Source organism: Onychostoma macrolepis, chromosome 03 (genome assembly GCF_012432095.1).
Source record: "Onychostoma macrolepis isolate SWU-2019 chromosome 03, ASM1243209v1, whole genome shotgun sequence".
NCBI classification, from domain to species: domain Eukaryota; kingdom Metazoa; phylum Chordata; class Actinopteri; order Cypriniformes; family Cyprinidae; genus Onychostoma; species Onychostoma macrolepis.
The window spans coordinates 28812770-28837403 of NC_081157.1; the positions used below are offsets into that span (position 1 = coordinate 28812770).

Here is a 24634-nt window from a genome sequence, read left to right on the forward strand (position 1 = left end):
ACTCACTTCTGTGAGATACTGTACATCCCTTGAAAATGTGTATAGTGTCTTGTAGATTGCAGCCCTTTGAGAATTCTCAGCTGCATTTAGCTAATTGCTTTTATGCAAGGATGTGGCTTTGATCATGTTGAGCTTGTCTCAAAAGTGGGAACATTATTGTGGAAGACATTAAAGACAACCTTGTGTTTGAGGCTTGATGAGAAAAGGCAGTTCTACAGCTTTTTATGACAAAGTCTTTGTTGTAAATTAGATGTGAAAGCCTGTCTTAGATGATGCGCCTGTATGTTGTCATATTTCGTAAAATGTGTTTTCACATTTATTAAATTCAGGTATAAACCTAAGAGGGGAAAATCATTATGACATCTATTTTTTGGTTTCTCGTACAAGTAGGTTGTTGGACTGCCACTGCTGAGATGCAAGATTCTTTGACTTGCTTTTAATGGCAGAGATTTTACTGTGTGATTGTACGGGATGTGTTCATGAAATTATTGCACAGTGTGCTTTTGAAAATGTCTCAGTTTTATTCTCTGTATTCAGCTTAGCAGTCTTGTTCGTAATGATTGAATCATCTATTTTTATGATTATTTTATCCGACATAAAGTGCTGTGAAAAAGTTGCCCCCCTGTCTAAATTTCTGAGCTTGTGCACATTGTTAACTTTGTGGTCTAATTTTACTGGGGTTTCAAGGTTTCAGTTATGCAGACTTTATGCAGGTTTTATGCAGGTATGAAAAAGTGCCAGTGCCAAAGCCCAGGAATGGTGCAAATTAATTATAGTTAATAGATGATATGTGTTGTGTGTGTGTGTGTGTGTGTGTGTGTGTGTTTTAAGTAGCTCTTATTTGGGCTGGTCAGTATAAATCAGACATTTTCCCTGACGATCACGCTGCTTTCATGCCATGTTGTAATTACTGTAATTACTAGATGACAACCTGGGATGTTCAGGAGCTGTGCACTTCCTCAAACTCAGAATTATGCATTTCTATGGCAACACTATTAACGCCAAAATGAATCTTTGTAATTTGAGTAATCAGTAGAAAACCACAATATAACAATCATTGTGTAAATGCCTTATTATAAATTATGGTTTATTTAATGGGATATTAAAGAGTTAGTTCACCTAAAAATTAAAATTCTGTCATCATTTACTCAGTTTGCTCACCCTCATGCCTTTCCAAACCTGTTTGGCATCCACTTCTGTGGAACATAATAGAAGATATTTTGAAGAATGTTGGTACAGTTTTGGTACAGTTTTGCTTCCTGTTGACTTCCATTGTGTGCTAAAAATATATAATGGAAGTCAATGGGAACCGAAACTATTTGCTTACCAACATTCTTCCAATGTTTGCTCCACAGAAAAAAGTCATAAATTATAAGGGCGAGTAAATGATGACAGAAGTTTCATTTTTGGGTGAACTCTTTGATGTAGCAACAATTAACTGTATTGTATGCCTTTCCATTGTCTTCAGATTATTCTTGGATTATTAAGATATAAACAGTAGTCAATTATAGTAAAATTATTAAATATTACAAGATAATGACTTGACTTCATTTAGAGATGCTGGTATTTTGAGTGATTCCACTTGATGGTGGTACAAGTCACATTTCTGAGAAAATTCATAATTTACAAATATGTAATTGTGAGTTCTACAAGGGTGTTTTATGCTTTTTTTTTTTTTTAACCCAATCTTGCAATATCATGCCGATTCTGCATGAATGCACCTTCAGAGTGAACTTAATAGCACTCTGATTATAGCACCATGCCATAAAGGAAGGAAATTTCTGAAGGCCTTCACAAAAAAGTTGTTGCCATGATGGAAAAGGTTACAAAGCAGTCCAACAAACCACAGTCAGAGCCAGTGATTTATGGAAATAAACCAAACACCAAATATATATCTTTGAATTACCTTGATTTTTCTTAGCATATATTAAAGGGGTCATGATGAACTGAGAAATCAAAACTTCTTTGATCTTTTGACATATAAGAAGTCATTTAACTATAAAAACATCCTGTAAGTTTCAGAACTCAAAAGTTGTTAGTCTAAAACAGCTTATATAAGAACGACAGCTTGTGGAATGTGTCACTCTATGATGTAATAGTGTGGCTAAACACCACCTCCGCAGAAGAAGATTGATGCCTACTTCTACAGCACTGCTTGTTTAGCCCGGCCTACCTCACATACATGATAGGTAAATGACGAGAGTTGCTGGTCACACAGAAATTAAACGGTAAAGATTGCTCCGAAGACAAGACGCTGTGCAGTGCCAAATTATGGAAAAACAGTCTTTGCATTGCTTTTTTTCCTCATTAGGATTAACTTTATTTTTAATAACGTTCCATACCGCATCAGTAAGAACTTGGTCTTTTGTTCACTTCATTTTTATCATGAATTCATTTACAAATAAGACACGATTCTACGCAGGATTTTCAGAAAGATTGAAATAGAAAGACAATGCCGTGTCGACTATATTTTATCGACAGTAATGCCGCAACACACAAGTGCGAGTAACTGTTTTCATTATGTGGTGTCTTTTGTTATTACAGATCATTTGATATGTACTGAGTATTTATGTGTTTTTATCTAAATTCCTGCAGTGTCCATTGAGGAAGGATGTAGGCTGTCAAACATACACATGTTAGCCAATCATAGCAGTGGGTGTCTACTTCTGATGAGGGGGGTTAAAAACAGGACAGAAAATAGCCTAATACTTCTAAATTATGATTTTTTTTTGTGTAGAAATCTTGATAACATTATAAGTGGACCACAGAGAACAGTACAAAATAATAAAAAGGCAGTTCATGACCCCTTTAATATATGGTTGCAAATAGTAACAAATAATGACTTCAGTTAATTGTGTTTGATAGTATTGTCAGCCCTCTTAATAATCAGAATGCTCCTTCATCAGCAAAATCACGTCTTCTGTACAGCTGAACTCAGACAAGGCATTACTTAAATTGGGTTATATTTCAATAGACTCTTTATCACTTATGCACACCCACAGTTCTGAATCGATTGTCTGATTATTGAGGCACATTCTGCTGCCTTGAAACTGTGACAAAAGCCCTGCCACGCTCCCACGGGCTGTGCTTCATTAGAGAGTAGGAATGGGTAGTATAGGCATGCCTGACAACCGCTGATAGAGCAACAGATGATGCCAGAAGCTGTGCTACTCTGTCACAGCACACTTTAGCAGATTCTAGTCTGGATCTGGATCAGAAGAACGCGTTCTGGCATTTTGGGGTGCTTTTGATAAGACTTCGACATTTTACACCAGCATGCAATTGATGATATACGGAGACTATGAATGGCTCGTGGGACTTTGATTGAAGTTTATTAACAACAAACCATTCATAAACTGTAATTTCACAGGAATCTTCCTCCACTCTCCAAAAATAAAAACTGATATACTCTATATATAGCAGAGAACGGATATGGCATGTGTAAAGCTATAACCTGGTTTTAAGTAGAGAAATACATAAATTGACCTACCGGCTTTGAAGCACATGTGATACCATTAGTGCTAGTCAGTTAAATAGACCGCCATGTTAAATGACCAAACAATAGGGAGAAATGTTGAAACACTTGAATAAAAGCACTGTAGATAAAACCTGTGACCTGTTGTGAACTCACACCATCCTCCAGCTCTCCTTTCAGCTACATTACAATGAACAGAGTGAAAGAAAAGAGATGATTTCAGATGCAGTATAGAGTGGGTTTTATTTAATCATGTATCAAGAGGTGCAAATTAGAGGAACAATATTAAAATGATTAAATATTGAAAGTGGTATCATTTATGTAGGGTTGGATCTGTATGATGGAGGATGAACAATCTGTTCATTTTCTGGATTTAAGAGTTTTCTAAATGAGATCCTAGCTCTGTTACTCTGTCCCTAGATACAAGTAGCAATCTTCCACAGTAGTTATTATCCATCCATTTCAGGAAATGTTATTAAGGACCTGAAGATGGGCAAAAGAGCCAGGTATTCAACTCCTTTCCATGGTAATCTGATCCACAGAAGTGGCCCTAATAGAAACAGTCCCTTAAATCACATCTTTTACTGGGTGTGCCTGGCAACATGTTTATTGCATATGCTATGGTGTGATGGATTATATGGTCACCAGAAAGACTCAGCTGAGCTGTTGTTATTGATTTCAGAGTGGCAGGAACAGCACAAGGTAATTTACTCTCTTGACTTAACACCCACAAGTACACATGCGCCCACAACCTAGCTATTGTGTGTGTGTGTGTGTGTGTTGTTTTCTATAAGTTAAAATCATTCAAACCTGACTCTTACTTTTGCTACTTCAGCTGCTGTTTATGTCCCTGAAATCTCATTATTGAGATGTCTTCAGCAAATAATTACACTTGAATGAAGAAGGTAAGGCTTGGCTGTCTTAATTAAGAATCTCGTCTAAGTGCCCCTTGAGTCAAATATGTAAATGACGTTGCTCAGTGGATGGTGGAGAACGATGGACCATAGTGAGGTATGACGTCATTTTTAATTTGATGTTAGTAAAGAGGCTGTGAGGGACAGACAGAGCTGCACGATTTTGATTGTTGCTGTACACAACAGTTCAATAAACAAGAATGTGATAGAGGAATTTACACTTTAGATGCAAAATACTGCCAGTTAATTTGTAAGTTTTTTCTGTGGTAATGGAAAGAGTTCCAAACGATGTCAGAGTGGAATAGAACATAAACATCAAACAGTAGCTGTGTTTTGGTTCAAAATGAATCTGTGTTTTTAAATGAATTGGTTGAGTGAAATGATTCCATGACTGACTCACAGGTATTTAGTTCCTAAAATAATTTTTGTTTTAAACAAATCTGTTGAGTGAAGGGTTCCATGGCTGATTCATAGTTAATTTGTTTCTGAATGAATCTGTGTTTTTAAACGAATCAGTTGAGTGAATAATTCAGTGACTGACTCATAGTTAATTTGTTTCTGTATGAATCTGTGTTTTAAATGAATCGGTTGAGTGAATGATTTCATGATTCCATAGACTTTTTTCCATCTTCTGGAACAGCCATGTGTAGAAAGATTCACTGAAAAATTGATACCAATAATGCACAGACTGATACTGAAAATTACTAGTATTATAGGACTGTATATCAGTACTCTTGACTATATTCAGCCAATCAAATTCAAGGATCAGAACTAATTGTTTACAAGATATTAGCACTGTACAATCAATTGAACAGACCGTCCCTCAGAGCCTTGTTTTCATTTTCATCACATTTAATTAAATCTGGCATCTACTCAATCTAAAGTTCATGAGCCATCTCAGTTATCCAAGTCTACAGCATAATTCCATTATTCATTGATGTACAATATGCAAACAACTGTATGAGCTTTTCTCTTTGTAATATAAATCTACCTCAATTTCCTGAAGGATTTCCTATTCATCTGCTGTTAATAAACGCCAAAATATATGCTATTATGTTGTTTGTGTGTTATATGTCTGTGTTTTGGGATGTCACTGTTATGTAAGCAGCAGTCAATGTCAAATTTACAGCAGATGTAATTAAGTTATGAGGAACACTGAAGTGTTTTGATATATTTGTTTAGACTATTCAGTAACTAGGGAGACATATTTAAATGGTTACTCAAGGGTAAGTGTTTCTTTCATTGCGCATTTCAGAAAAAAGGTCTATGTTTGATTAAATAAATCATGACATGAAGTTGATTAAGTATAATAACATATTAGAGACTGTATAATTATTGGTGTTGAGCTCCTCTTGATCTCGAAACTGGCAAAAATCCATCTCTGTGTGAAGATGCTAACGTATTTATTTATTTCCTCTGAGATCAAAGACATAGCGTATGTTTGACATTGACACTCATATGGTCTGATTACGTCAAACATCGGGAAATATTTTCTTAATTCTGCAGCTTGACAGAAATGCTAAGTGATCTGTAATGACACTGAGAGCTCCAGTAAATATTCTTGGATGAACTAACTGCTGTAAATATGCAGAAATGGCAGCGGATACTTAATTGTGTACGGAAGCTTTCAAATTCGCCATCAACGGCTAATATGGAAAACAAGCCAATTGAGGCTTCATTTTCTTAATGCTGCATTACTGATGAGTGCTGCTTGTAATATTGAAGCTTTTTAAATTTTCATGACTGCTTTTTTTCATATTTATGTGCAGTGTTTTGCTGTTACATTTTCAAAAAGCATAGTTTAATACGAATAAATAGTCCATGTCCATGATTAATAAACAAATGCTGTGCATCAGGTTGGAATTAGTGGCTGATTTGTAATGTTTACCAAAGTATGGCTTCTCCAAGTGATGAAACATTATAATTTATGAAGTTTTGAAAGTCTGCCTTGAATAAGATTGAGGATGATTTTTAAGAAGCCTCTAAAAGCTAAGAAAAAAAAAATGAAATGATTTGTTTTCACCTTGTTGTTGTAATAACTTCAGAATTGCATCTCGACTTATTGTCTTTTATGGTGCATGCGTCAGTGCTTCGCTCACTCTTTTGGCTTCAAGTTGTTTTTTCAATGGAAGACATTAAACTTTAATTTTCACTTAATGCTGCAGCTCTCTTATTGAGCCTCCAGGGGAAAATTCAGTTTTGATCTCTTATGAAACATCCCCCAAAGGGTGGTTCAAGGTTACTCAGGCTACTGCTAAATGCACTGGGGTCATTTATTTGCATATATTAAAATATTATGCTGGTCCAAGAGGAATATCAATGCGCTTTTTATTGAAATTCACTGTCAACATCAAATTCAAAACTTCCAACATAGCACTTGCTGTATAGCTACAGTACATTATACATAATGAATGAACTGAACACAGATAAAGAAATATTTCAGGTTCTGTACAAGCTAAGCTCAGTCTGCAGTATTTGTTTTGATTATCACAAAACAATTTTGTCGTATATCTTTCTCTTCTCTTCTCTCTCGCTCTCTTCTCTCTCTCTCACTCTCTCTCTCTTTTAAGAAAAAGCAAAAACAAGATTATGGTGAGACATTTCCAAATGTCCAAATTGAATGGCCAGTTTTTGAGGCTTTAACAGCTCAAATGTTACATTTATAACTTAATATAAGCATTACAATTTTGTTAAAATGTCTGTGTTATTTGAACTATAAAGTTCAAATCATCATTTTACGGTTCATTTTTGCTTTCATTTTATGGTTGTTTTAGATGTTGTCATGTTGAAAAAACTGTCACAACTTTACACAGAAAAGGTTAGAAAGCATTTCCACCACACTAAAATAATTTAGAAAATGCCTTGTGGCTGTACTATTGACACAGTGATTATTTTAACATTTACGCCCCATTATTGGCTCCATTTACTTCAATTGTGGGTCCCTCACTGTAACCCAGGAGGAATTGTTCAAAATATCTTTTTTTAACATTATATCACCATTGCTGTTGTTTGAGCTTAACTTGTCCAGAATATTCCTTTAGGACAGCACAAGAACCATACGTACTAAACTGTTGGTTGTCTGTAATCTGAGATTTTCAGTATAACCCTGTTTTTAGGGCTTTTGCAATGTAGTAATTGATATAAAACTCACCAATTAAATAATCTCAAGACTTTCTAAAACAGAAGAGAATATCAGAGTATAGAAACAGAGGTAAAAGCAAGGACATACAGTGCTTAACGTAAGCATATTTTTTTTTAAAGAGCTTGTTAAGCGAAGCTGAGGAGCATAATCAAAGAGTCCTCTTCAAAGCTTCAAGCACAGTAGGAAATCACAGCTTTGCTCACATAAAGACACAGGGCTCTTCAGATATTAAAGTGTATTACGCACAATAATTGGTAACAAATTTTCACAGGAGAATAGTCATCACAGCATTAAATTGAAACATGCTCAGAGGGTAACACATCAATAGAAAACAAACAGACATTGCTGCTGAAAAAGAAAGAGGAGTTCGTAAATAAGACATAATTTAGCACTGGAACCAAAACAACTAAGCAGAACACAAAGATGCATTTGTACGAGAACCAAATTGAATGTACGTTTTCAATTTGCTCTGCGATTTGAATCTTAAATAACTACGGACTCCGCTGTGCTCATTCAGTCAATGCAAAACCATGGTGATGTCGATCAAAGCAGCTGAAATCCTCCGGCTCGGTTTGAGTTTTTTAATAAGGCTTCTAAGGCATCATTAGCCGTGCGCTTTATTTTCATGGCTGATTCTGGAAGGGTAACGTTATAGTCATAGTGGCATCCTGCGGCTCTGCGAGTGGGCGGTTGACCATTTCGTTCTCGTTCTGTCTGGCGTTCTCTTCGTTCATTTGGGACACTTCAGTGGATCCTGCTTCGAAGCCAGGGACGGTGTTGGCCACATGGACCACGTGCACCTTATTGCGTCCCTTTTTGCTGAGGATGCAGCTGAACACCTTCTTGAAGCCCTTGCGAAAGTGTTTGGAAACCAGGGCGTAAACGATAGGGTTGAGGCAAGAGTTGGCGTAGGCCATGCAGTGGGACAGCAGCCTGAATGCGTAGGTGGTCTGATTGAAGGGAAAGTCTCCGTAGAGGTAGCACAAAATAACCACATGGTACGGTAGCCAACAGATGCAAAAGAGCACCGTGACTATGATGATCATCTTGGTGACCTTGCGCTTGGCTCGTTTCGACTCCGACATCCCATCGAGAGGATCCACCGCGGTCCAGAGGTACTTGATGGTGCGTGTGTAGGACAGGCTCACGATGAGCACGGGAATAACATAGCCAAAAACAAAGGTGCAGGTATCCAGAACCTTACGGTTATGCTCCTCCCATCCAGGCACGCACACATTGCTGTTTTCGAAATCAATCAGGTCGTAGTAACTCAAATAAGGCCCGGCGAAAACAAGCGACAGGCCCCAGATGACCACCATCGCGACTACGGCGTTCATCGGCGTTCTCAATTCTCTGGAGCGCAGTGGGTAACGGATGGCCAGATACCTGCAAAAGAAGAAACCCACCGTTCAAATGGAGCTGTGAAAAATTGGCTCTGTAGTCATGTATAAAAGAAACACAGGAAATGTTCATCCTGAAATTGAGTTTGCCCTGAAACGCCATATGATCAATATAGCCAGAGGTTTCAGTGCACAAGATGAATGTGTCTTGTTGTTCCCTACCTAAAGGTAAGGTAATTGCCAATGGGGATTCTCAGCTTCCACTGAGCCCTGGATCATTTTTCACAGAGCAGGAAACCATCAAATTAACATGCTTTTTTCAAAGGTAAACACTTTGAGGGTGGATGGAGGGCAGTGGGTCTATTGCTCAGGCTGAGAATAACATTACACTGGGGCATATAGGTGGCCTTGGTACATTTATGCCATTATTTCAGCAAAAAGGCTGGCTGGCTCTCCCATTCAGCTGTCTCCGGGTCAGCTCACAAGTCCCACTCGTCACTTGTGCTTCAGTTCGACCTTAATGTTGCATAATTTTAGCTAACATACCAGTAAGTGGATACGGGTGAGTTTCGTTGCAAAGACAGGAATAATGGGCTGCAGGTTTTTGGAGGTGTTTTATTAATGAAGTGGGTCATTAGCGATAACTCCACTGACATTTATGCAGTTAAACTCCAAACTTTGCTGATGCAATTTGCAAGACTTTCTTGTGTTCTGCCGATCCATTTCATTAAATAACAAATCTGGCCCTGACCAATTACAACGCTGTTAAGTTCGCCTTTAGGATGTCATTTTAGACCCCATGGAGCTACAATGAAAATGTTACGTGAGCCATGATGCTATTAAGCCTAGTGTGAACTTCACCTGACAGGAGTAATGTTATGTATAACCAGCATGCCTTGGTTGTCTATAAAGGTCATTAACTTTTATGTCCCAAGGGTTGACAACTTTTATTAAAACTAATAGATTTTAATTTACTTCTGATTGTTATATGAATATCACTTTTTACCTTTTCAAGCCTTTATATATACATTTTAGTGCTTTGCCCTTGTCTGAGATCATGACTTGTCATTTTATACTGTGAAAATCCTGCATAAACAAAGAATAAAGATAAACCATTTCTATATCTATTGTGTGAAAACAATCCATATACATTTTCCTACCTGGTCTCATGGCATTTACGTACCTGGGTGCACTTTTTAGTGTGACATGAAATACGTACCAATAAGTACATATCACTGCAGTTTCCAAAATAAATGAACACTTTCACACAAATTTACAGAGTTGCAATTAATAAAGCGTAATTTTCGCACAATTACTTTAAGAATATCATGCTATGACTTCAAAACAATATTAATATGCTGGGAGATTTGAAAACTGATGCTTTTGAACGTTAGCATCGCACACATCCAGCTTCATATTTATGGGTTTTCATAGATGACAAGTTTGTTCGGTAGCTCAAGGAGACGGACTTAGGAGACGAGAAGCACCAGTTCGAATCCCGTGTAACTACAGTTCGACAAAGCAGTTAAAATCTGCGTAAAAGGAAGTTCAAATGGCACAGTTGCATCAGCTAATACGTTTTTATATCAGTTTTGCATTTGTTAACACTATCGGGTAGGTTTAGGGCTGGATTTGGTGTAGGGCATATTTCCAACACGATAGAGCATTAACCTTTAGCGACAGTCCCCGGATATTTTAATTCTGAACCGCCTCAATACGTATCTGAAGCAACGTAATAAAAAAACAGCAATACTACCAATATCTACGTAATAAAAACGTGCCAGGATTCACATATTGAACCTGTGTTTTAGCGCCACTCAGTGGACATTTCTATTTGAAACTGCGGCGAAATGTGCAGCAAGGTACGTAAAACGGTGTCGCACAAAAAGTGCGCAGAGGTACGTATTTTTATGAGACCAGGTTGACATTTTCATTATTTTTTCATAGTTATCGCATCATCTCCACTGCACTATGAAATTTTGCTCCTAATAAAGTTTTCCCCCCAGAAGTTATTGTACTCATTTACCAAGTCTGAAGACAGTGAAGATGAAATATGCAAAGTGTGAAAATATAATTTAATTGTGTATTAGTATTCATAAAGTGTTAGCTATGAATTAGCCTTTACAAGACAAAGGAGTTGGCTGTTTTATTTCCAAAAATATTTAAAATATTTAATATTTCCAAAAAGTTTCCACCACCATCATTTCCATCACAGAATGCCATTAAACACAAAACATTACTGATATTAAAACAATGACAATTTTTCTGTGATGTATGCATATATACACTGTACACATAGACATAATATTAGTTAAATGAAATAAACCAGTGAGAGTGTAAAAAGTGTTTTAATTAAAAAATAATTAATTAATTAAATTGTATAAATTACTTAATTATAACTTAAGAAACTCACCTGTCCACAGACACTGCGGCCAGAGTGAAACTGCTAGCGTACATGGTGAGGTTGATGAAGAAGTGAACCACCTTGCACATGAAGGACCCAAAAACCCAACCCTCCAGAGAGTAGATGGTTGCTTGGAAAGGCACACAGAAGATGATGAAGAAGAAATCGGCTACGCTGAGGTTGAGGATGAACAGATTGGTGGTGTTGTACCCAACCTGCCCACTTCTGAGGAGCACAGCCAGTACCAGACTATTCCCAATGGTCCCCAGAAGGAAGATGAGCGAAAAGACCACAGATACAATAACACTGGCTGGGTTGAGCTGGTAGCTCTCAGAGGCATTCCAGTGTCCCATGGCTTTATTCAGGTCCTCGTGATCTGACATTTTAAGACGTGAAGAGCCCTGCAAAAGGCCATAAATTATTAGACACTGGTGCATAGAGTCACTAGGGACGTTCCTCTCATGAAGAATGTGCGGATTTGATGTAAAGTGCATGGTTGCAAATCTCACATATATTTCCAGAATCTGAATCGCAGCATGATGAGATATAAAAGCTCTTCTGAAAAGCCACATTGCTAGACTCACACTGAGAGCAAATATCAGGAGGATCAGACCTCAAGATGAACATGAAAAAAGAACATTGTGATTACAAAAGATCCTGAAAGCTGGTGCAAGTACAAAGAGGATTGAAGAATGAAACTGAGTCAAGACTAAAATCAATTTCAGAAAGCTATCATAACCTCTCCAAAGGCAATGAACCAGCCTCATCAAGATATGAAGAGCATGTCTCCATCTGGTTGAGAACTAATCGAAATGAAAATGGACAAATTAATTTTGTATTCATCAGAGATCTTAGTGGAGAGTTGTTTGGGAATAAAAATATAGTCGAGTCAATGTGGCATGATATCGTGGACTGAATAGAGAGCAATACATTGGGTTATGGCATGATTATATTAGGCATTGTTGTTGTTGGTTTAACCTGGCAAATGAGAAGGAATGCAACTGCCTACCAGCGGTTAATCTCACAGTATGTCCCAATAGGTGTTGCTCAGAAACGGTCAGCATCGATTTCTCCTCTTCAATTATTGATCAGGCTATGGGAAGAAGACGAAGAAAAAAAGAACACTTTTTTGTCTTTTACATTAACAAGCACACAGATTTAATGATATAGTTGTCAGAGGAATAGAAACATCTTCCCGGTAAATAATAATTTGTAGCACAGTAAATATGTTTTTGATTGATTTAATATTAATGTAGATTATTTCTATAGTTCATTTCTGGTTATTTCTGGTCATTTCTACATTTATTTGAGAACCAAAATTATGAGAGATAAGACTTGTTTTCAGAGAATATATGTTGAATTAATTTTATTTTCATTTTGGTAGATTTAAAACTAGAAAAAAATGCCATGGTTTTTGAAAAAAATTGGGTGAGGAAAAACCTAATTCAATATATATTGTCTGAAAAGTCTTTTGATTATTCAATTTAGCTTCACAAGTATGGTTTTTCTTGTTTCAAGGATGTTTAGTTATTCTGGAGAGCACCATTAATATTACAAACCAATAATAGTGATGTACTTCATAATGGAAATAAATTCTTTATACATGATATTTATTATTAACAAAAACAAATGCAATAGGTGACTTCTAGAAAAACAATGCAAACCTGAAATCACAAAAGCTTTTCAAAGAGCATTTGTTAAGTAAGGAAAACCAAAAGCTTTCCGGGAATTGGGCTAGCAAATGAAAGGCTGACAAAGTGCATGCTAAAAGTATGACACAACCAGCTGACAATAAAAAAAGAAGCATGCAAAATATAGGTGACTAATCCTCTTCATGCAGAAATGGAGACATGTCCTATTAGGCTATAATTGGCTGTCAGAATTCATCATGATATAATTAAAATGCTGATCTCCGGTCCCTCTTCTAAAACAATTACATTTACTGTTTGTTTTGTTTGATGAAACAACATAAACTGGATGATCGGATGATATTGCTGATATTTTTTTCTTTTTCTTTTTTCTAGCAGGAACAGAGCGTGACTCATTATTTAGTAAGACCTTTATAGTGGTAAATGAACAGGAAGCCGTTTACTCTGAAAAGCAGTGAAGTGTTCTCTGGGACACATTCATCACAGTTATTTTCTTGCTTCTGCAACGACTTTATAGATAATTGAGAGTAAAGAGGAAGTTAGAAAGGGATGGAAAGAGAGGAGAGAAAGAGGCGGGAAAAAAAGAAAGAAAGAACTTTACAACAAATTGGTTTCTTTGAAAAAATTGATGGTTTGTTGATGTGTATTAACTATAGGTGAAGTGTTCTCAAAAGCATTTATTTCTCAACAGTAGCTTTAAGAGCCTCTCTTTTTACTCTCTTAACATTTTTTCAGAAATGACAGCTCTAAAGCAGATCAGCACTGTAGGAATCCCCCATTAGTGAATTATGCTTCAGCCTTATTGATCAGTCAGTACAGACTCTTTTGTAGAAATTATTTCAGAGATTAGGTTATTTATAAATTCATACCACACAAGTATGTGTGTTCCAGGTTTAAGAGACAGAGACACCACCGGTGCTGGCAGGACAAATGTTTAATATTTTTGCTTTTCTGGCTTTTGGCATCTCTTCTTTGTTTTGCCGTTTTTGTTAGGGAACAATTCCCTTTGAAAACACACCTGACTGTCTTTCATGTGAAGCCAGCTGACTAGCTGCCAGTGAATATAACATGAAGTGTCCTTCAAGAAGCAGGGCTGTTAAACTGATCCCTTTGTTTAACTTACAGTCACGGAGTGCATCCGTTTTGTCACTTGACGAATGGAACACCGAAACTACTCACACTGTCTCTCTCTAACCCCCTTTTAAACTCATTTACCATTTAAAATTAATTAAGTCGAACTTTCATGATCTCAAAGCCAAATAAAAGCATCTCACTACATGAACGGAATCACTCTAGACTAAGATTTCGAAAGAGACTCATTCTATCAAAGACATAAAAATAACATCAAAATATATTGAAAAATGTTGTAATGAAGCATGCAAAATGCAGCATGTATAAATGTACTAAATTAAACATATTAAATAGAGCATATACACACATTAAAGAAAGAAACAACATAAGAGACACATTGCATGGAATATAATATAAATGCATCTTGCAGTCTAAAAATATATTCAGATAAATAAACAGAAGTCATCCAAGGTCATCATAGAAATATACATACATTAAAGATCATTCTTGAGATGTTATGGAAAATGTGTACTAACTGTGAATGCCAGAGAGCCAACATAACATCCTAGAATCTGATGCCGGTGTGAGAATTTCAATCAGTTGTTTTAACTTACCAGTTTATGGGATGAACAATGGCAGTATATCCACAGTTTAGATTCATTGTAATACTGGGAAGCTTCTGGTGTCCAGGCAAGCTAGAGGTGCTTGCAGAATGTAACAGTACTTGAACAGCCTTCATCTCCTCTCATTCCGCTTCTCTGTTTCTCAATGCGTTCCCTCCCTCACTCCCCCTCACATTTGAAGGCTCCTCCTCCACATCGTGGTAAAGGCTCACACTTCACTGCAAGAGAGAGAGAACATGCAGTGATTCTTTCTCCACGCACATTCCTACAAAGATCTTTTCATCTGCGTTACCTGAGCGGTTGCATGCGCCTCAGATACACACACGCAAATCTGGTAAATTATTCAGAATGAGGCCTTGGTGGTCAGATGGTATTTACTTTTTGCATCATGCTTTGCACATGGACAGTTTTCCTTTTAGAAGCATAATTTAGAAATGTATCAGAATATAATCCATTTAAATTGCAAACCCACTATGACCAAATCAATACACCTTCAAGGCATCATTGCTCATGCTAATATGACAGAAGAATGGAAAATGTCTACGAAACTGTTTGTGTTACTTCCACACAAATTTCACAGTTATTGTTTTTGGAAAGTGTGCTATAGAACATTTACATTGTGAACGCAATTGTCTCAAATCTGGACATGTTTTGATCAAAGTCAAAAGTATAGGCAAACAAACTTCTTGAACAGGATGATCAAGAAATATTGTACATATTTTGTATCTTCCACAGTTTCTGAAAGGCAAACAAAATAAGAAAAAAATACACATGATCATTCTGTTAAAAAGTTTACACTCCCAGGTTATAATGCATTGTGTTTCATTATTGAGCATGAGTGAATGTATTCACCCTTTGTAATAGTTGAAATAGTGTATGAGTCCATCAGTTGTGCTCAGAGGAAGTTGAAAACAAAGAAGAATTATATCTGCTGTGTGCTTGCTCTTGGTTTGCAAAGGGGTCTTTCAGGTCCTTCAGGTCTTCAGGTCACAAGTGCATTATACAACGCAGCACTGCCTTTGAAATTTATCTATGAATAATGCACAGCTCAGACTACACAACCTGTGCTGAAGCATATATGAGACCATTTACAATATAGTGCACATTGAATGGCTTCTGTTCTCTTGCATGGTATTACTTCCACCACATTCCCCATTTCTATACCCTAATAAGGATTTTTTCCCCACTTGGGATTTTGACCTTCAATGAAAGATTACTTCAAGTCTTTCCTATTTGTTGTTACAGCTCGGCAGTAACGACGGAGAAGCGAGCCTTCCGGAGAAGGGCACTACGGAGGCCACATTCTGCCCGTAGGGAGGTGACATGTCATCATCATCATCAAATTGCCTGATCTGCAGTGGCTCGTAGCACCGATCTCGTCATGCGGAGTGAATGGCTACGGCCGATGGCAAGGTTCCATTCATGGAGGAGGGAGGAGATGGAGCCATCCCCAATCTGTTGGACCCAATTTCGACGAGGGCGACCAGGTGGACGGCTCCAGTTGGTGGGAGCATGTCTTTCAGAGCGGTGGGCAACGGCACAGGCTAAGGCACCATAGGCAGGAGTATGACTTGCAAGCCGGGCCACATTTACGAACAAAGACGTGCGCCAATGAGCAATTATGTCTGTGATTGTTGGCAGACCAGTGCGTAGGTTGATGGCCACGTTTGTTATGAGGTCGGATCAACGAACATGCAGGATTTGACGTTGGCAGCGCATATGAAATGACTGTAGCCTTTTGGCATCTTGCGATTGAAGAGTCCACAACCGGAGTTTTGTGCTAAGACAAGTCACATATGGCAGGCGACATGTGGAGACACTGATATGGACTGACCCAGGCCTGGGGCAGTACTACATATGAAATTTGTCCAACCTGAGAGTAGGGATGGAACAACAGCCAACAGAGACTGACAGAATGGTCTGTCAAAGGGAAGACACGGGTTTGCCAAGAGGGAAATCTTACCATAGAAGAATACACACATGGGATTACCTGCAGGTAATCAAGCCATATGGACACCTAGCCCAGTACAGGGGCTGACCGGAGACCCGGGCAAGCTAACACCAATATTGGGCCTGGAGTTAGACTGCTCCGCCGGGGGTGCTGGAGGAACTCCACCAGGGTTCGCCATCTGGGGAACTTTACTGGAGGGGAAAAAAGGCACTCGCATCCCCGGGTGAGGGGGAATGGCGCAGTAAGCATGACCCCGGCCAGCTCTTCCCGCCAATTGCCTGTTACCCATCACACAGGAAGAGACTGGCTCAACGCTGTGTCAAAGTGTTCGGTGTCGCCCAGCCCGCAGCTCTGCAAATGTCTGCCAGAGAGGCGCCGTGCACCAACGCATGGAAACAGGCAACACAAGGGCTGAACGATTTTGGAAAATAATCTACCGTATTGTCCCGAATATAAGACGACCCTGATTATAAGACGACCCCCCTTTTTCCAGATGTACCTGTTGGAAAAAGGCTTTTTGAAAACCAAATCTTGTTTTTTTTTTTTTTCTCTCTCTCTGTAAAACACATTTATTCTTAAATTATTTTCATATTGCATATTTTTCCAATTATAATTTTTGTTTTGAAAGTATGGTAAATACTGGTAAAATGTACCAACAATGACATTGGAAAATTTTGATATACCATTGAAATAACAGGTAGCCCATCTGAATTATATAACAATTAGGCTATCCAACTCATAGTAGCCTACCAAAATGTTATTATCAGTAGACGTGAAATCTTATTGTAGTCTTCAAATCTGGGTACTGTCTTATGTTTTAAAATCACTTACAGAGGAGAGGAAGTTTGGTCCCATCAGGCTAACATGACAGTCACGATCATGCTGCTGTAAGCTTTTCTTTTTCATTTGTTTTCATTCGTGATCTTTACAACACACATTACATTACATATTTCATGGCACACTCGTTTTATGCGTTTTTGGCGCCACCTATTGTTGTGGGTGTATTATTGTCATGTCAAAGTCTAGACCCTGAATATAAGACGAACGCGTTTTTTCAGATGTATTTCCAAGGAAAAAACATCGTCTTATATTCGGGTCAATACGCTTTTTTTTTTTACCAATATCTCTGCTTGGAGACAGCCTTGACTTTCTGCTGACCTCCGTAGAAGACAAAGAGCTGCTCTGAGCTTCTGAAGCTCCGGGTGCGGTCCACGTATATGCGCAATGCTCTTACGGAACACAGCAACACCAAGGCTGGATCTGCCTCCTCCGAGGGCAGTGCTTGCAGGTTCACCACCTGACCATGAATAGGTGTGGTGGGAACCTTGGGCACGTATCAGGACAAAGTGAGAGTAGTCCGGCCCGAACATGCTCTCCGAAAATGCTAGGAGATCCCCGACCCTCATGATGGAAGTGAGCGCGGTCAGGAGTGCTGTCCTGGCAGACAGGAACGTCAGCTTGACTGAATCCAGGAGCTCAAAGGGACCCCTCTGAAGTCCAGCCAGGACGATAGAGAGATCCCAGGAGGGCACCAGGGGTGGCCTAGGAGGATTAAACCTTCTGGCACCCCTCAGGAACCTGATGATGAGATTTCCCAGGGACCGGCCATCCACTGCAACATGATGCGCTGTGATAGCAGCCACATACGCTTTCAAGGTGGAGGGTGACAGCCTATGCTCCAACCTTTCCTGCAGGAAGAAAGCACTACTTCAATCGTGCATCTTCGGGGGTTTTCTTGGCGAGAAGAACACCAGATCGCGAACAGACTCAACTCCAAGGCAAGAGCTCGCCTCGTAGAGAGCGCTCTGGCCTGAGTGAAAGTGTCTTCCACCGCTGGTGGACAAAACACTCAAGTCTGCCGCAAAAACCAAGTCCGGGTGGGCCAACGGCGCAACCGGCAGGACCTGTTCCTCGCCCTTGCTGACCTTGCACAGTGTCTGTGCGAGAAGGCTCATTGGGGGAAGCACAAACTTGCGTAAATCGCAAGGCCAGCTGTGCGCCAGTGCATCCGTGCCGAGGGGGCCTCGGTCAGGGAGTCAAACAACTGGCCGTGGGAGGACTCGTGGGAGGCAACCAGGTTTACCTGAGCTTCCCCGAATCGACTCCAGAACAGCCGGATCGTCTCGGGATGGAGTCGTCATTTACTGGGGAACTTGAGCTGTTGTGAGAGCACATCGGCTGCACGATTGAGCTCCCCCAGAGGAGGAGATGTGTTGCGAATTGTGACATGTGAAGTGATCGTAGACAACCCTGCCAGTTGATGTACAAGACAGCCGCGGTGTTGTCTGTGTGGACCAACACGTGCTAGCCAAGCAGCAGGCTAGTAGCACTACCAGCAAGTTGAGGCAGTTGATGTGCTAAAGCAGTCGAGGCCCTGTCCAGAACCCCAAGACTGCCTGCCCGCTGCATGTAGCGCACTAACCTGCACTGGAGGCATCCATCGTGACAACGACATGCCGAGACACTTATTCTAAGGGTACTTCGACCCATAGAAAGACAAGGTCTGTCCAGGGGCTAAATGAGCGGCAACGCGTTGGCGTGATGATCACACGAACTGTACAGCGGCGTCAGCATGGACTGGGCACACTCGTTGGTGAGACGCGCCACCACACTTGCCGAGTCTAACTCCATACTGAGAAAAGAGTTTCTCTGCACTGGGGAGAGCTTGCTCTTTTCCCAGTTGACCCGAATCCCCAGGTCCCTGTGATCGCACAACTGTTCTTGTGCGCGCTGTTCTCAACTCGAGAGTTGAGGATCGTGATGCCCACTTCCCGTTACGGGGCAAGGGTGCCCTCCATGACTTTCGCAAAGACACGAGGGGACAGGAAGACCCGAAGGGGAGGACCCTGTACTGCCATGCCCGACCCTTGTATACAAACCAAAGGTCTGTGTCAAGGGAGAATCGAGACATGAAAGTAAGCGCCCTTCAGGTCGACCGCTACAAACCAATCCTGGGGTTGGATGCATCTGATGATGCGCTTCTGCGTCAACATCTTGAACGGAAGCTTGTGCAGGGCCCGATTCAAGACTCGCAGATTCAGGACTGGCTGGAGGCCACCACCTTTCTTGGGTACGATTAATTAAGAGCTGTAAAACCCCTGCTTCTCGGCTGGAGGGACCGGCCCGATTGCATACTTTGCCAGAAGGACAGCAATCTCCTTGTGCAAGACAGGTGCGTCTCGGACTGCCACCGAAGTCTCGAGAACGCCGCTGAACTTAGGAGGTTGCCTAGTGAACTGAATCACATAGCCGATTCGGATTGTGCGAATAAGCCAGCGGGACGGGTTGGGCAGTGCAAGCCACGCCCCCAAACTCCATACAAGTGGCACCAAAGGGACAATCGACGTACCTGTGGTGGTGCAGTGGAGGGGGGCCGAGCTGGATAGCACAGAAGGCATCACGTTTTGACTGACCACAGCAGAACTACCCGTGTCCCCGGAGGCACTGGCCAGAGATGCGTGGAGAGACATTGCATCTCCCAACTGCAGTCTCTTGTCCGCTGGCAAGAGGGGGCGTCGTGGGCGAGAGTGAGGAGGCAGTGTGTCACACACTGTCAGCCTGCGAGCCAGAGAACCTGGAGGAAATTGCTCTTTATTTGACAATGTGGTTACTTTGTGTGTGGCCCTTGAGCCAGCAGTGGAACAGAATAATGATTCTCCACCCAACCCTCCTCTGGGGAAAGGAGCAGCGTTGTCTGCTGCAAAAGAGCAGCTTCCAACATCTCAGGGTTGCCCATGTCAGGGCTACTTTATCGCCTCCCTGGGCGATTTTGAGGTCGGCTGGGACACGGGGGGCGCTGCACTCCTACAAGAGGCTCGACGCGCCGGCCTAGGTGATGATTCAGCACGGGGCGGAGCAGCTCTGGAGGACGCAGGAGAGCGCCCACGGCGACGAGCAGACTGGGGGCTGGCACGCAACAGGGCGGTGGCAGATGGTGCATCACGCCGGGGCAAAATGGCCTCAGTCTGCTTCTGTACTGCTGAGAACTGCTGGGCACAGTCCTTGACAGTGTCGCCGAACAGTCCAGCCTGGGAGACGGGAGCGTCGAGAAAGCGCACTTTGTCGACGTCACTCATCTCAGCCAGGCTGAGCCATAGATGTGGACAAGGAGATTCAATGTAGAGCGCATTGAGTGCTTGGAAAAAGCAGAAAAGCGTTATATAAATGTAATGAATTATTATTATTATTATTAATTAATTATTATTATAGATGGCGCTGTGACTTTTGTCACCTGTAGGGCGAGGTCAGTCGCCAAGCGCAGCTCCTGCATCAACCTCGGGTTGGTACTACCCTCGTGCATTTTAGTGCCTTGGCTTGGTGTGCTCGCAGGATAGCCATAGCATGCAGGGCAGAGGCGGCTTGGCCCGCAGCACTGCAAGCTTTGGCCAAGAGAGCGGCCGTCAGCTTACAGGCTTTGGACAGGAGATGAGGACGATTCCTCCAAATGGCAGCATTTTGCGGGCACAGGTGCACTGCAACCGCACTCTCCACCTGGGGAATGTCAACGTAGTGTCTAGGCATCAGTGTCTGCGCATCCAGCCCCCTAGCCACCCCGCCATCGAGGGTAGTGAGGAGGGGGGAGGCAGACGAGCAGATTCTGGCTGAAAAAGGGGCCGTCCACAAGCTCATCAGCTCCTCATGCACCTCCGGGAAGAAAGGAACCGGGGCAGGGCGTGCCGAGGAATCAATTACACCTCCAGCCCGATGATTGTGACGGCCGGGAAAGCACGGCCGTCAACTCTGGGTCTGATTCGGTGGCGGCCACCAAACCCGAGGGGGGCAGCCCCGCCGAATCTTCATTCTCAGAGGACGATTGCCCATCCCCCGATGCAGCTATCGACATCTGATCCTCTATCGGCACACCGAATGAAACACTGGGCACGCCGAATCACCGGGTAGCTGCACAGAACAGCTGCTGCGGGAGGAGTGAAAGGTCCGTGGGGACTCTCACTGTAACCCTCAGATCACCCACAGCACTAACCGATGGTTCTCTGCTCGTGGCAGAGAAGCCAGCGCAGGTAGTGACAGAGGGAGCCCCTCCCAAACCCCCGTGAGGAGAGAGAGGCGCGATCGCAGCGCTGCCATGGTTAAATGCTCAAAATAAACGCATGAACCATCCATGAACGCAGACAATGATCGTGGCTGTCGACGGATGATAGGAAACGACCGCAAACCAAGAGGACACGGCCGGAACGGTGTCTTTAAAAAGACGCAAACCGACCGTGATTTGCTCTTTTAGGAAATCTGCTCTTTCAGTTCAAGTGCCCAGGGGAATGGTTTTGTGGAGATCATCATGTTCATCCACTCGGCTCCGAAGCAAAAATCTGATGAGTGGATGCACCCGTCGCATATTTATACCCGTATGCACGGGGAGTGGCTCAGGTATGCAAAATCCACTAGCCAATATTCATTGGCGTTTTCTCTTAAAGTCAGAGATGATTGGGGCTCCCAAGTGAATCCCCTAATGTCGTCACAACTCGTAGTGACCGACAGATAGGGAACTCAATCCACACAGACTATAATGACATCCTCTCAGAGGCCTGTCACTCTAGGGTTTCCCTGCTGATATTCAAGCACCTCAAATCAGAAGAAATCATGGAGCCACATCCAAATGGGATGACACTAGTTCTTCTGTCGTGCACAATCTTTGACCACAGTACAGTGCTTGACAGTGACACAATTCATACATTTTAGTCTACACTCTTAGAAGAAAAGGTTCTATATAGAACCTAAAAAGGTTCTATCAGGCGCTTCATATATGGAACCCCTAAAAGGTTCCATATAGAACCAAAATCAAATTTCAAAATCAAAATCAAAATCAGATTCAATCAAAAGAACCGCCTCCACCTTACTCACCCATCCAACATGTCAGTTACAAATATATGTTGATTGCTAAGAAACCACACAAAACAACAACAACAAAAAACAACTGAATGGAATGTTAACTTGCACAAATAAATAAACTTAGTTAACTTGCAAAAATATATTTTTTTAAATAAATACATAAGTAAAATTAGAATGTGAAAAGTTTGTCATCAAATAGTATATTAATGACACTTTTATTTTGCATCTCACCACCAGGTCATTACCCTTTACCTTAAATAAATGTCAAGTATTTACTCCACATTCTCCTATAAACCAAGTTATCTGACTTTTTTATTTTTATTTTATTTTTTTGTATGCTGCAACTTTCCCCAATTCTGTAACCCATGAAAGATGGTGAACCACATGTTTCTGAAAAGGGAGCTAAAAGACTAACTATAGTATTGTTTTTAAATGTATAAGCATTAAAAATATTAATTTTACATCCAGATAAGCATTTAAACAATAAAAAGAAAGGACCCATGGCAATTTCAGCACTGGGAAGGGCTAAATAGTGCTGATTGAAATGAACTGAGTGATGTCTTTTGGATGCTCCATACTAAACAAAAAGTAGACAGCAAACAGATACTTCTGGCATCTCTGTGTTACTGGTCAGTGACACATCCATTTTGATGCTAACTCTCTTTGGGATGAGTAGGCTTGACATCCTAAAATGGGGATACAAGAGAAACATTTATTAGACCTATGGAAAAAGACAGTTTAGTACAGGGAAAAGAAAAGAATCTCTCACAATTAAATCAAATCTTAAAACTTACTTGAATTAGAGAGGAGTGTGGTGTTTTCATCTGAATGTTGATTACCAAACAAGTAATCCTGCACTCCAGAGTTCAGACCTGTAGTGACAGTGCAAAATATTTATTTATTTATCTACCAATCATAAGAACCTGCATGATAAAATGTGGACAATAGAAGTGAAAAAAAAAAAGATATCAGTAACTTCAGATTAGCTGATTGATGAGTTTCAGTCAGTACTGTGAGGGAAAATAAATAATGTACCTTTTGTGTTATTGTTTTGCAGCAGGTTGGTCATGTTTCCTCTGACTTCCACTTTTCAGCTCTCAGATAAGGTGGTGGTAAAACTTTAAAAGTGCTCTCTGAGATAGATGAACATCTACAGCAACCAAATAAAGTGTGTTTAGAATAATATACAATTACTTCAGCACAACAAATAATTATATTTTACTATACTATAACTGCAAAAACCAAATAGTCACAGTTATCCACAGAAAAAACGGAAACATCTCCATCAGCTTCTCTCTTTGTTCTTCTTGGTTTGAATTCATGTTTATAACGGCAGTCTGACAGCGATTTGATGGAAACTTTGTTTCATCTTTTCCTATAACGTTATGTATAGGTCCAATACAATCTACGGGGCAAACAAAATATTACGTTAGGCTATAACATGAACTCTTGCCAGCATTATTAATCAATTCACAACAGTTTTTAACTTTTTATCAAGATACTTTAGGGATTCATGTTAAAATTGACAAACCTCCGGGCGGAGAATTGTGCAGGCCTGGACAACACGACAAACCACCTTTCTTCTTTTAGCTCCTTGAAATAAACGGGTAACATTAGGCTAACTAAAAATGACAAGGGTTTAGGTAAAATTAATTAAAATAAGCTAAAATGAATTAATTTTCTCACTTACCAATGTAATCGTCGTTCTCCCGAGCGCTGAGCGCAGCCAGCCCACTGTGAACCGTTGAAGTGCTCGCGCGCTTTTAAGTGGCCACTCTCGCGAGAGGCGCGTGACTGAAATGAGCAGAGCAGCTGTGCAGACGGGACAAAACTGATCAGCGCATAGCTACACGTTCAAATTGTTTGCCGTTTATGTCAAAGATCATTTTCTGTATCTGTTTGGAGGGATGATTTATAAGATAGCCTTTTAGAATCTAAATGAAATGCTGAAACTCGATATGAGCATGTTGCTTGTCAATAAAAGAGCTGCACGGCATCTTACATGACATGATAACTAGAACTTGCAATCATGTTAGTGTGCTGATTAAATAGAAGACTAGCGTGTGCCTATTAATACATAGATAAAACTGTCCAGATTGCTATACACTGCTAGAACACGTGTAGCCTATTTCTACCTGATTAGTTTGTTATAATAATAGGTTGATTCAGTGCAGACGTAAATTTTAAGTAAATTTTTTTGGAATAAAGGTGTGTAAAATTG

General features: G+C 40.7%; 1 protein-coding gene across 5 annotated transcripts; it reads right to left on the reverse strand.

The window, feature by feature from the left end:
• Positions 1-6715: 6715 nt before the first annotated feature.
• galr2b (galanin receptor 2b) lies at positions 6716-24167 on the reverse strand. Of its 5 annotated transcripts, none has more exons than XM_058771218.1 (11): positions 24104-24167; positions 23945-24006; positions 23677-23818; positions 23449-23563; positions 23208-23285; positions 22992-23099; positions 14610-14836; positions 12285-12368; positions 11785-11888; positions 11285-11676; positions 6716-8917 (listed from the first exon to the last, which is right to left on the reverse strand). In XM_058771218.1, exons 8-11 carry the CDS (start codon positions 12337-12339, stop codon positions 8155-8157), a joined length of 1314 nt encoding a protein of 437 aa, XP_058627201.1. In that variant the 5' UTR covers positions 12340-12368; positions 14610-14836; positions 22992-23099; positions 23208-23285; positions 23449-23563; positions 23677-23818; positions 23945-24006; positions 24104-24167; the 3' UTR covers positions 6716-8154. The 5 variants fall into 5 exon arrangements, with proteins under 5 accessions (XP_058627201.1, XP_058627200.1, XP_058627199.1 ...); XM_058771217.1 differs by having other exon boundaries at positions 23021-23099; positions 23667-23818; XM_058771216.1 differs by having other exon boundaries at positions 23667-23818.
• Between the last annotated feature and the right edge of the window lie 467 nt (positions 24168-24634).

Coding starts and splice junctions, on each gene's coding strand:
- galr2b (XM_058771218.1), bottom strand. CDS start 12,339: ATGCTGACCGTTTCTGAGCAACACCTATTGGGACATACTGTGAGATTA. Junction 11,889..12,284: donor TACTGTGAGATTAACCGCTG/GTAGGCAGTTGC, acceptor GTTCATCTTGAG/GTCTGATCCTCCTGATATTT. Junction 11,677..11,784: donor TTCAGATTCTGGAAATATAT/GTGAGATTTGCA, acceptor GGCCTTTTGCAG/GGCTCTTCACGTCTTAAAAT.